Source organism: Schistocerca cancellata, chromosome 9 (assembly GCF_023864275.1).
Source record: "Schistocerca cancellata isolate TAMUIC-IGC-003103 chromosome 9, iqSchCanc2.1, whole genome shotgun sequence".
NCBI classification, from domain to species: Eukaryota; Metazoa; Arthropoda; class Insecta; order Orthoptera; family Acrididae; genus Schistocerca; species Schistocerca cancellata.
In genome coordinates, this window is record NC_064634.1 from 286345303 (window position 1) to 286358479 (window position 13177).

General features: G+C 45.0%; 1 protein-coding gene across 1 annotated transcript in view; it reads left to right on the forward strand.

Moving 5' to 3' along the window:
- LOC126101356 (tachykinin-like peptides receptor 99D) overlaps positions 1–11088 on the forward strand; it is a 474069-nt gene extending 462981 nt beyond the window's left edge. The window contains exon 6 of the mRNA XM_049912024.1: positions 10810–11088. Coding sequence (XP_049767981.1) covers positions 10810–11088 — 279 coding nt within the window. The remainder of the gene's footprint in view (positions 1–10809) is intronic.
- Positions 11089–13177: the final 2089 nt, after the last annotated feature.

The window sequence follows — 13177 nt, forward strand, 5'->3', positions numbered from 1 at the left end:
AGTTCGGAGAAGTCCAGTGTCAGCGCAAACCGTAAGAAGAATAAAAACAAAGGTTAAGATTCTCTGGAGGGATCGGGCATGAAATGGCATGAAATGATGGACTAGAAAAAATAACGTCACGCTCAAACGTTACAGTCATATACGATTACCACATTAAACATCAATAGGATACAGTCGGAGGTAAACACAGCTGCTTTGAACATCAATAGGATACAGGCGGAGGTAAAAACAGCTGCTTTGAAACAGTTTCTATATGAGTCGGGTACACACATTGCTCTCCTACGGGAAATAGTGACCCCCAAACTAAATTTTTTCGGTTACGTTGGTTTTTACAATATATCCATTGTAACGAGCGTTGGAACGGCCATTATAGTTAGAGAATGTATTCCGGTACATAGCGTTTATAAATTAGAAACGGACGAAGTATTGGAATTAATATAGCACAAGTTCTATTGTCAATTTATATGCGCCTGCTGGCAGTACTTAAGGAGCTGTGGCAGCCACTTTCTTTAAAGAATGCGTAATCTATTTAATGACGAAAAAACCTCTGCAACTCATACCCGGAAGAGATTTCAGTCGTGTAGTCATTCTCAAGGATCAAACTTACAACTTTAATTACTCAACAAACTTAAGAGGCCCTGTTGTTGATCTAAAACTAAAAACTGTGTGAGAAATAAAATACCCAACAATAGTGAACTTCACTCGTAATGTTGCAAATACCTGCAGTACGACTGACAGGATTTACATATCGGAAAACGTAGAAGACGAAGTGTTGAAAGCAGAAACAGTTCCCGTTGGTTTTTCCGACCACAGTACTTTGCTAACCTGTGAAAATCTAGCACCAGAACCTACTCGAAGAGTACGGATCCAGTGCAATCTAAATATATCTTTATTACCAGTAAAAGATTTAGAAGGTGGCCTAACCAGAGCTTGGGAAATGTGTCTCCGTTCATTGAACAACTCTCCAGGTACGCTGTAATGGTGGACTCGACGGTCGAAACCGAAGCTAAAGAAAGTTTTAATATCTTTTAGTATTGATAAGACCACGGAAAGAAAATACATTGTAGAATTTTTCTATAGTGTACTAAGGGACCTGTATGCTCAGGAACAAAAGATAAAATCCAAAGCAAAGTAACTCATTGAAGATGAGACTGCTGCAAGGTATCATCTTGTCAGTCATAACAAGAACAGAAGAATAATTTGTATGGATGAACTTCAACCCGATTATGGTACCATAATCACTACTCAGAAGGGAATAATTAAGGAAATTTGCACATACTATGAACAGGTGTGTACACTGAGGCAAACAAACGAAGAAGGATATGGTGAGCTCTTTGGCACACATCTCCCACGATAATCTCGAGATGACGATGAGAACATTTCTTCGGAAGTCACCAAGGAAGAGATATTGGAAATCATACGAAGCTCTCCCGCTAGGAAATCTCCAGAACCTGACGGACAGCCGCTTGAATTCTGTGAATAATTTTGGACCCTAACAGGAGACAAGTTCACCGAAATTGTCAGTGAAGTCTTACGGGGAAAGCCAGTGCCTGCAGAGTTCAACAATGCAAACTTCGTTGATCCCAAAGAACAGAGACTGCAAAATAAATATATATATATATATATATATATATATATATATATATATATATATATATATATTACCTAACCTACGGCCGATCTCGCTTTTAAATTCGGATCATAAAATTATAGCTTGAGTAATTAATAAGCGTCTTATTCCATGCACTGCGGAAATCATAGGCCAACAGCAGTGCTGTTAGGAGAACTATGTGATAAACTGCGGCTCTATACTGCAATGTTATTGTGCTAAGACAGACAACTAATATAAAATGTGGACTGCTTTTCACTGACATCCATAAGGCATTTGATCAAATTAATCGCCGATGCCTTTCAGAGCCAATGCGCCGAATGGATTTCCTACCAAAAACCATCGACATCATCCAGAACATGGCAATCGGTGTTACTGCACAAATCTCCGTTAATTGTCAACTGAAAAAACAAATTGAAATTACCCAAGGAAGCCTTTAACAATGCTGCTGTTCGTAACGCACAGAAGCGCAAGAAATTGGCATAGACATGCATATTCAGATACAGAGATATGTAAACAGGCAGAATACGGCGCTGCAATCGGCAACGCCTATGTGAGACAAGTGTCTAGCGCATTTGTTAGATCGGTTGCTGCTGCTACAATGGCAAGTTACCAAGATTTAAGTGAGTTTGAACGTGGTGTTATAGTCGGCGCACGAGTGATGGGACACATGATCTCCGAAGCAGTGATGAAGTAGAGATTTTCCCGTACGGCCATTTCACGAGTGTATCGTGAATATCAGGAATCCGGTAAAACGTCAAATCCCCAGCATCGCTGAGGCAACAACAGGATCAACGATCACTGAAGAGAATCGTTCAACGTGACAGAAGTGTAACACTTTCGCAAGTTGCTGCAGATTTCAATGCTGGGCCATCAACAAGTGTCAGCGTGCGAACCATTCAACGAAACGTCATAGATATGGGCTTTCTGAGCCTTGATGACTGCACGACACAAAGCTTTAAGCCTCGCCTGCTCCCGTCAACACCGACATTGGACTGTTGATGACTGGAAACATGTTGCCTGGTCGGACGAGTCTCGTTTCAAATTGTATCGACCGAATGGACGTTTAAGAGTATGGAGACAGCTTCATGAATCCATGGACCTTGGATGCCAGCATGGGACTGTTCAAGCTGGTGGATGTTCTGTAGTGGTGTGGGGCGTGTGCAGTTGAAGTGACATAGGACATCTGATACATCTCGTTACGAGGCTGACAGGTGACACACACGTAAGCATACTGTCTGATCACCTGCATCCATTTATATCCATTGTGCATTCCGACAGACTTGAGCAATTCCAGCAGGACAACGCGACATCCTACACGCCTAGAATTGCTACATAGTGGCTCCAGGAACACTCTTCTGAGTTTAAACACTTCCGCTGGCCACCAAACTCCCCAGACATGAACATTACTGAGCATATCTGAGATGCCTTGTAATGTGCTGTTCTAAAGAGATCTCCACACCCTCATATCCTTGCGGATTTATGGACAGCCCTGCAGGATTCATGGGGTCAGTTCCCTCCAGCACTACTTCAGACATTAGTCGAGTCCATGCCATGTCATGGTGTGGCACTTCTGTTTGCTCGTGGGGCCCCTAAATGATATTAGGCAGGTGTACCAGTTTCTTTGGCGCTTCAGTGCATTACCGGAACCTTTTCTGAGACAACTGGAGGGTAGACTGACAGGCATTACCACTCAAGGAACAAAGTGGTAGGTGCCTAAGCGGACGATGTATGCGTAATCATTCGAGAAGTCACAGATGTGTCGCAGCTAGAGATGGTAATTACAAATATGTTCCCCATCAGGTGCGATGATACAAAAGTAAAATTCTTAATATAAAGCGGCTTGCTACATTGCGCATTAAGCGGGTGAACCATGTTAGTGAACACAAGGCACTGGGAATGTCACTGACAAAGTCCCTTTAGAAATAAACTACACTCCTGGAAATTGAAATAAGAACACCGTGAATTCATTGTCCCAGGAAGGGGAAACTTTATTGACACATTCCTGGGGTCAGATACATCACATGATCACACTGACAGAACCACAGGCACATAGACACAGGCAACAGAGCATGCACAATGTCGGCACTAGTACAGTGTATATCCACCGTTCGCAGCAATGCAGGCTGCTATTCTCCCATGGAGACGATCGTAGAGATGCTGGATGTAGTCCTGTGGAACGGCTTGCCATGCCATTGCCACCTGGCGCCTCAGTTGGACCAGCGTTCGTGCTGGACGTGCAGACCGCGTGAGACGACGCTTCATCCAGTCCCAAACATGCTCAATGGGGGACAGATCCGGACATCTTGCTGGCCAGGGTAGTTGACTTACACCTTCTAGAGCACGTTGGGTGGCACGGGATACATGCGGACGTGCATTGTCCTGTTGGAACAGCAAGTTCCCTTGCCGGTCTAGGAATGGTAGAACGATGGGTTCGATGACGGTTTGGATGTACCGTGCACTATTCAGTGTCCCCTCGACGATCACCAGTGATGTACGGCCAGTGTAGGAGATCGCTCCCCACACCATGATGCCGGGTGTTGGCCCTGTGTGCCTCGGTCGTATGCAGTCCTGATTGTGGCGCTCACCTGCACGGCGCCAAACACGCATACGACCATCATTGGCACCAAGGCAGAAGCGACTCTCATCGCTGAAGACGACACGTCTCCATTCGTCCCTCCATTCACGCCTGTCGCGACACCACTGGAGGCGGGCTGCACGATGTTGGGGCGTGAGCGGAAGACGGCCTAACGGTGTGCGGGACCGTAGCCCAGCTTCATGGAGACGGTTGCGAATGGTCCTACCCGATATCCCAGGAGCAACAGTGTCCCTAATTTGCTGGGAAGTGGCGGTGCGGTCCCCTACGGCACTGCGTAGGATCCTACGGTCTTGGCGTGCATCCGTGCGTCGCTGCGGTCCGGTCCCAGGTCGACGGGCACGTGCACCTTCCGCCGACCACTGGCGACAACATCGATGTACTGTGGAGACCTCACGCCCCACGTGTTGAGCAATTCGGCGGTACGTCCACCCGGCCTCCCGCATGCCCACTATACGCCCTCGCTCAAAGTCCGTCAACTGCACATACGGTTCACGTCCACGCTGTCGCGGCATGCTACCAGTGTTAAAGACTGCGATGGAGCTCCGTATGCCACGGCAAACTGGCTGACACTGACGGCGGCGGTGCACAAATGCTGCGCAGCTAGCGCCATTCGACGGCCAACACCGCGGTTCCTGGTGTGTCCGCTGTGCCGTGCGTGTGATCATTGCTTGTACAGCCCTCTCGCAGTGTCCGGAGCAAGTATGGTGGGTCTGACACACCGGTGTCAATGTGTTCTTTTTTCCATTTCCAGGAGTGTATTTGGAGATGGCAAGAAAAATCAAGAGCGCATTGATTGAAAATTGTTAAGTAGCATAGACCAGTTCCAGAGAATACCATTCATGAAACGTATATTTTGTCCAAGACCTAACAAATAGGACAGGTTCTCCCCATCCTATCACAGGTGGCGAAGTAGGTTCAAAATGGCTCTGAGCACTATGGGACTCAACTGCTGTGGTCATAAGTCCCCTATAACTTAGAACTACTTAAACCTAACTAACCTAAGGACGTCACACACATCCATGCCCGAGGCAGGATTCGAACCTGCGACCGTAGCGGTCGTGCGGTTCCAGACTGTAGCGCCTTTAACCGCTCGGCCACTCCGGCCGGCGGCGAAGAAGGCCGAAGACAGAAATGTATGGTGAGCTGCAGCTAACCAACCTGATGGTTGAACAGCGAAGCAAAAAATAAATAGAATGGAATTAGGAAGACCTGATGGTGTCAAGAATGACACAAACTGTTACACTAGACAGAAAAAAAATTTGTCACATAATTCACGACTTGATTGCTGGTCTTGCACAAGATCCCAAGAAGTCTCAAAAAACTTGGTCTGCTGAGAGGTAAAGAGCATATTTTGAGAGAATTGAAGTAGTATGGGCAGAAAGTAGAAGAAAAATCTGAAAATTTCCTATGTTGTACATTGCAAGGACCTGTAGGGCCCAGATGTAAACAATTATGATTATTATGTTTCTGCGGAACATCACAATTAAAAAGGCCAGTGGTTTATTCGGATGAAATGGGGATTCAACACGTTAAACTGTGACAGTGTACGAGGAATATTGTCAAAGTAAAAGTGTCACCTAGTGTGTACTTTAAGAAGTATCTAGGGCATTGGCGTATATACCCTATGTGATCAGAAGAATCTGGAAACCTATTAGCGGACATTAATATTGGGTGTGTCCATCCTCGTCTTTATGATGACTTGATATTTCCTTGGGACTCTTTCAACACGGTGTCTGTATGTTTTTGGAGGAATGGAGCCCATTCATCCCCAAGAGCCGAAACCAAAGAAGATAGTCATGTTGGATGCTGGAGTGAAGTCGACATTCTAACTCATCCCAAAGGCATTCCATTGGGTTCAGGTCAGGGCTTTGGGCAAGCTAGTCCATTTAAAGAATGTTATTGTCCATAAAGCATTGCCTCACAGATGCTGTTTTACGACAGTGTGCATTGTCATGCTATTACAGGTGATCATCATCTAACAATCCCTCCACTACATGCGGTGCACAATGGAGTAAAATGTGTTCCTATCCTTCTGTATTTTGCGTTTTTTAACAGAATAAAGGATCCATACCCTAATCACAAAATCATCTGCATGCCTTAACACCAACTCCTCCATATTTCACTGTTGACACTACACAAGATGGCAGGTAATGTTCTCCAGGCATTCGCCAAACTCACTCACTTCCATTGGATTGTCACAGGATACACTGTGATATACTTCTCCAAATGACTAGTGTCCAGACAGCCACTGTCCATTGCTGTCACTCCTTCGGCCATCTCAAGTGTTGCTTAACGTTGACGACAAACATGTGTGGCTTTTGAGGAGCTGCTCGACCATTGCACCCCATTATTTTTAACTCCCCCAAGCACAGTCACCATGCTAGCTGGACTGCCGGTAGAACTTCAGAAATCACAAGTGACTTCTTCCGCTGATTTCATGACATATTTTACAGAGACCCTCCCCAGTCCAGTCCCTGTCCATCAGCACATTAGGTCTGCTTGGTCTTGGTTTAGCTGTGGTTGTATCTTCGTGTCTACACTTCAGTCACATCACCAACAGTCGACTTGGACAGCTACAGAAGTGTTGAAATATCCCTGGTGGATTTGATACTCAGGTGACATCCAATGGCTAGTCCACATTCAAAGTCAGTGAACTCTCCTGACTGACTCACTGTGTTGTTGCTGCTTCTCTATTGATGGCACAATATGGCCTGCATGCTCTTATACTGGCGAGTCCACTTCTCGTGATACCTAATGGTCAAAACTGCATTACATTGAGGTGTCCAGATACTTTTGTTCAAACAGTGCATGTGTAGGGTGTTACAACGCTCCACCTTTAAGAACACTGTAGAGTACAGATTTGATACCAGCTCTCCCTTTTTCCCAAGTGTAGAACTCTTCTGGTACCCTGGGCAGTCTTCAGCTTGCATTGCCCTAATACACAAGTACCCAATTATGACGAGAACAACAGTCTACAGGAAGATGCATCACAGTTTCAGGACTGCTGTTTATCGGATGCAGTCTGTGGGTCCACGTCACTGATGGCCAGTAAGTCATATAAATACTTAGGCTAAGAAATGCAGTCTCAAGTCACACTGACACTTTCATTCTCAAACTCTGATACCACACTGCGCCCAAATTATGCGTTTCCAGACAAGAATTTTCTTTTGGAAATGACTAGTGTACTGCCCAACACAACCCACACAACAACCAGCGTCTCTTTATCATACCCTGTATAATTTTAGAAGGACAGCTGTGATGCTACCATTCTGTTTCTTTTAATTAATCCTTTCCCAATTGGGAATGAGCAGCATTTGACTGTGAGGCATCGGGCTTTGGAGCGACAACTCACCACACTTTGGAGCTATAATGTTCACATGCAGTAACTGCTCACTAATTATGTTTACCAAAATGCAATTTGTTAAATGACAGTGCATGAAAACTGCCACACAAAATGTATAGTAAATTAGAATTTTAGTTGCATACAAGAAGAATTGCTGATTGGGCTCTTAACTATTTAACTGATTTTGGGGTGGCTAGTGGTGGACATTAACGTACCTCTACAAAAAATTAACATGAGCACTTGAATCTGTCTGCCATAAAGACTACAGACCATAAAAACAAGTAAAACACTTAAAAAATGAACTGTATGTATATACAATCAGTATCCATGAGGCAAGGCTCAATGTGCGCTGTGGTGGCTGTTACTTTAATTAAAATACATTGGTTTCTGATAAATTACATTATGCAAAAGGTGACAAAAATTCACTTGGTCGTAATTTTTTTGAAACCTGATAGGTATCTGGACACAATTTCAACAGCCTGCATCTGTTCTGTGAAAAAGCTTGAATTTCATCACACATAAAGAGTGCTTTCACTAACTTTAATACCCACAGCGCCTGTGCTGTTCAGTAGTCAAATTGGCGTATTACGTTTTGAAGTCAACTTCTTGGCATAGTTCACAACTAGGTTACACTTATGTAACAAGCTGCTTAATTATAAATACGATTACTTAACATTTTTTATGTAAACAGTTGCTTTTCAAGTGGCATCAGCTTGCTTTTGTAACTGTAGACTATGGGAAACAGCTTCAGTCATAGGAAACATAAAATTGAATGCACACATGGTTTATGAATTAAAACACAAAACATAATTCAGTTAAAATGGTTCAAATGCTCTAAGCACTATGGGACGTAACATCTGAGGTCATCAGTCCCCTAGACGTAGAACTACTTAAACCTAATTACCCTAAAGACATCACAAACATCCATGCCTGGGGCCGGATTGGAAACTGCGACTGTAGCAGCGGCACGACTCCGGACTGAAGCGCCTAGAAGCGCTCGGCCACAGCGGCCGGCACAATTCAGTGAGTGAACCAACAATTGTTCAAGAATCACGCATCAGACTGGAGAGAGGCTGGCTTTACATAAAAAAAGGAACAATTTTACTTGCGCTAATGGCTGCCTCACAACATGTCTACTAAATTTCGCAACACTCATAATAAAAATACTTAAATTTTCGGCCGCTTCAGTGGACTTGAAATTGGCCTCAATTGTAAGTGCGATGCAGTTTCCACAAAACTTCATTAGTTAAACATTTAGCTCCAGAAATTAGCTTCCAACATATACAATCTGCTGAATCCGTTGCATAAAATACCAGATACAATCAATTATAAGCCTCCCGCCGTCCATGTCACTGTTTCAATACTGGCTACATGTTACATTCCTAAACTCAGCCAAAAATTACTCTGCTCTGTCGACTTACAGCTTTTACAAAGACGTCTTCTTAACAAGTAGCATTTTTAATCCGAGGCACAGTAAAAAATGCGCATTTCAGTTCACAAGCTGCTTCTCAACAAAACGTCTTAAGGCTTACCATAGCAGACTAATCAAAAATACCGGATAGTGTAGGATCCTTGGTCCTACGGTACATTCCCTAACTGACGTCACAACTAGTATTTTATAGCCACTGTTCTCTCCTTAAATACATTAAGAATTTGACAACATTGTTTTGTTCTTTGTTTTACATATTACAAAACATTTTAGTAATTAACACATTTGGTTATACAACACAGTAAAGAATACATCTCAGAACTAGGCGCTAGGTGTCAGCATCCTTCAGAACAGTTCTTAGCACATGTTTTCAGATAACATGACACTTTTTTAATTCGTGCTGCTGTTGAGTGGTACTTCAGATAGGTAAATAAATTAGTGAAATCAGTGTGAAGTGAAGTAGCAGTTAGAAAATAAATGAAAAACTTAGTTTAGTTTAGAAGAATTGCACACTGGCAAACAGCGGACAGAGCAGCAGTGGCAACAGTCGGCGCTTGCAAGTCAGCATGTTGAGGAGAAGCCATCGCCCTCCCCACATAAGCGGAAGCTGTCGATTCAGCCATCAGGGCATCGGCCGACCGGTTCACGTGTTTCTCAATTGTCACATGTGATCAAAGGCCCTCGCCTACATTCCAAGAGCCAATGACCGACGTTAAGAAGATTCTTCGAGAAGCTTTTCAACGTGACAGAAGAGGCAATGACCGTGAAGTCGTTCACCTCCACTGAACTGAAGTAAATAAATACGCGAGACGCAGTGGGCCCGACAGTAGTTTTCAGTTCAATTCCAGTACAGTTCAGTTGGCGCTGAAGACCGTCATGCAGGAAGAGACTACATCGTACACAGAAGCACCAAGTCCGCCGCTGTAATGAAATGGCAAGCAGCAGCCTCGCCGCCAGAAGACAGAAGTTAGATGGTATTTGAAGACTGGTTTTTACGTACCCGGGTGACTTGTGAGGACGGGAAGGAGACGGCCTCACATCAGCAGTCACCTGTGAGCTGGTGATGAAGATCGGACAGCCGAAGACTGGCAAGCTGGAGTCCGTTGTTCGAGTCCGGGACACTGGCCTTCCCCCGCCGCGCCGATCAGCTGGCCGACGCACAACACGGACAGACGCGGCCGCATAGAGAAGAGAAACAATGGGACGCCACATCCAAGGTATCACCATCCGATTCACGACTTCGTTCTCAATAATTAAACGGGCCATCTCACGATACGCGGCTCCAGTCAACTGGGCGAAACAGTGACACGAGATATATACTACCAGGCGTAATCGGACGCCGCCGCTCACGCAGCAGAGGCTTCGCAAACGACACAGCTGCCGCTCTCCCAGCCAGAACACTCCAGTAAGGAAACCATTGTACATATCTTTCAATAAAAGTCATCTTATGTAAAGATGATGTTTCATTCTACCTCATACCCGAGCCAAGGAAGAACCCATCCTGCCCACATGTTGTTAAGAGAGAAAAAGTAAATTATTTAGTGTTTTTCACTCTGACATAATGCCTTAGAATCAAATGCCCTCTGCGGTAATGCTCAACATGACAACTGGCTAGCATCAAAAGAGAAAACCCAGTTACACTGCTACCGCCAGACGTCATAGGGTTACACATAACTCATTGCTGCCTCCGCGTTGACGTTCAGACAGATCGTCTGCGCTAAGCACATGCATTGCCAACTCATGAAACGAAAACTAATTTTTATGGAACGATAACGGTAGCCATTCGTGTATCGTTACTCTGTGTGCTAATAGACTTTTTGCACTCGCAGGAGAAGTTCAAGCGGGAGTTTCGGCAGCGCTTCCCTTGGCGGTCCCGCGGCTGGTCATCTTCTCCAGTGACCGAGTCTCTGGAGCTGGATCGCTCGTACGGGGGTCCAGCGACCGGCCGCTGCTCACTGCGCAGCTCCGGCTACGACTGGAGGCGCTCCTACTCGGCCAGTCCCGCCGAGCGACGCAGCGTCCACCGCGGCAACACCGCCAACTTGGCCAAAGGTAACCCGGAGCCTCGCAGGGTGGATGGGGAGAGAGGTGGGGTGGAAGACAATTAATGAGGGGTCAAAAAGGGGCTTCGATTAGACTACACTCACGAAAATAAATTATTCAATAAACTAACCTCTATTATCATTATTTCGTTACATTCTAAGATTTATTAGATCAACTTCATGTGCTATTTGACATACACTGTTGGTTTAAGACCTCTTTTATTTCCCACGTACTACAGTCTTCAGTTTATGCATCCATGTTGCTCTCGCATGTTGTCCATTGCAGTATGGCTATTTCAATTCAGCAAAGACCTTCTTTCTTCCTTTTACCATCTATTTGTCTTCTACACGAGTAGGGAACAAAGGCAGGTACTGGTGCTATTCGAAGTCTACGGCACTGTCACAAAGGTCAAGATTGAAGTTACCCCCTCCCCTCTCTCTTCCCCTATTACCCCCTCCCTTTCCACTTTCTTTCTTTCTTTTGCTAACGCCTTTATCCTGCATTGTGCACAGGGTCGGCAGGGTTAAGTACGGATTTGACATGGTTAAGTGGAAGGGGTGGCCGGATGCCCTTCCTGCCGCCATCCCATACCCCCCTAGGACGGAAGAAGTGTACCCCAGCTGTCTGTGTCTAGTATAAATCGTGAAATAGTGCGAATGTTTTTCAAATGTCTACGAGTCGTGTAACTGAGGCGGGACGTGAGAATCAGCCCGGTATTCATCTAGAAGGATGTGGAAAACCGCCTAAAAACCACATCCAGGCTGGCCAGCACACCGGCCGTCGTCGTTAATCCGCCGGGCGGACTCGATCGGGGGCCGGCGCGCCTACCCGAGTCCAGGAAGCAGCACATTAGTGCTCTCGGCTATCCTGGCGGGTTACCTCTCCCTTTCCACTCTCTCCTCCAATTCAAGATGAAGGATCTAACACACTTGCATGTCCATCTCCACTTCATGACTATTAAGTCATAATTATGTATTCCACTCCAGTTTGTTTCCTGATCTCTTTGTCTTCCTGTTTAACCTGGCAACTGCTATCGTACATCCCTTTATTGCTCACAGTAGTTCTAAGTTATTATTTTTTTCTCATTTAAAATCACTTTTGCAGCGCTCTAGACAGTTTCTAGTAAATTACAGACGCGCACGCACACTGATTCTGTATGGTTATAATTAAAGTGCAGTTACAAAGGTCCAATGTGGGCTCTAATTATCATATGGCAGAAAAATTTGGTATCTACACTAATGCATTAATGCAGAACCGATTTATGCTAGAAAAAGCATTCCAGTTGTGCCCAGCAGGTGCAAATCTGGCACTGTACACTGTTTCTGTGACAGTGTAACATCCACGCTGTCATTTTGGTAAACCACAACATGAGTGAACAGCATGGCTACCGAGAAGAAAGACAATGCACTGTTAATGAAACTGTTTATGTGAATGGCAGCAGTTACAGATGAGCTTGGTGTTGCACCTGAAAGAGTGCGGCATCCAATTCCAGTGGAATTTATTTTTTGTTTTATTTGGGGAAGGGGACTAAACAGCGATGTCAGCAGTCCCATTGTATTAGGCAACGATGGAGAGGAAATCAGCTGTGCCCTTTCAAAGAAACCATCCCAGCATTTGCCTGAAGCGATTTAGGGAAATCACGGAAAACCTAAATCAGGAGATCAAGCGCGGGTTTGAACCGTCGTCCACCCAAATGTGAGTCCAGTGTGCTAACCACTAATTGACTGGGTTGCTATACCTGTAAACGACCATGCAAAATGTGCCCCAGGTAGTGTTAGTGCTCATGCAGTGTGACGAGAATTGTCTATCCCAGGATCAACAGCACAGAAAATTCTGTGGTCTATTTTGCACTGGTACTAGTACAAGATCCAGACGGCACAGCAGCTGAAACTTCATAATCTGCAGCAATGTTCTGAATTTGCTCCTTAGTTTCTGGTATGTATCGAAGTTGATGACATGTGGGCAGGCCGCATTCTGTGGAGTGAGGAGGCACATTTCACACTGTAGCATGGAGTGAATACACGGAACTGCCGAATTTGGGGTACTGTTCAATTGTGCCTGAAGAGCCACTGCACTCGCCGCATGTGGCTGTGTGGTGTGGATTGACAAGTACCTTTAATTTCAGTCCATTCTTCTTTGAAGAGAATACTCCCA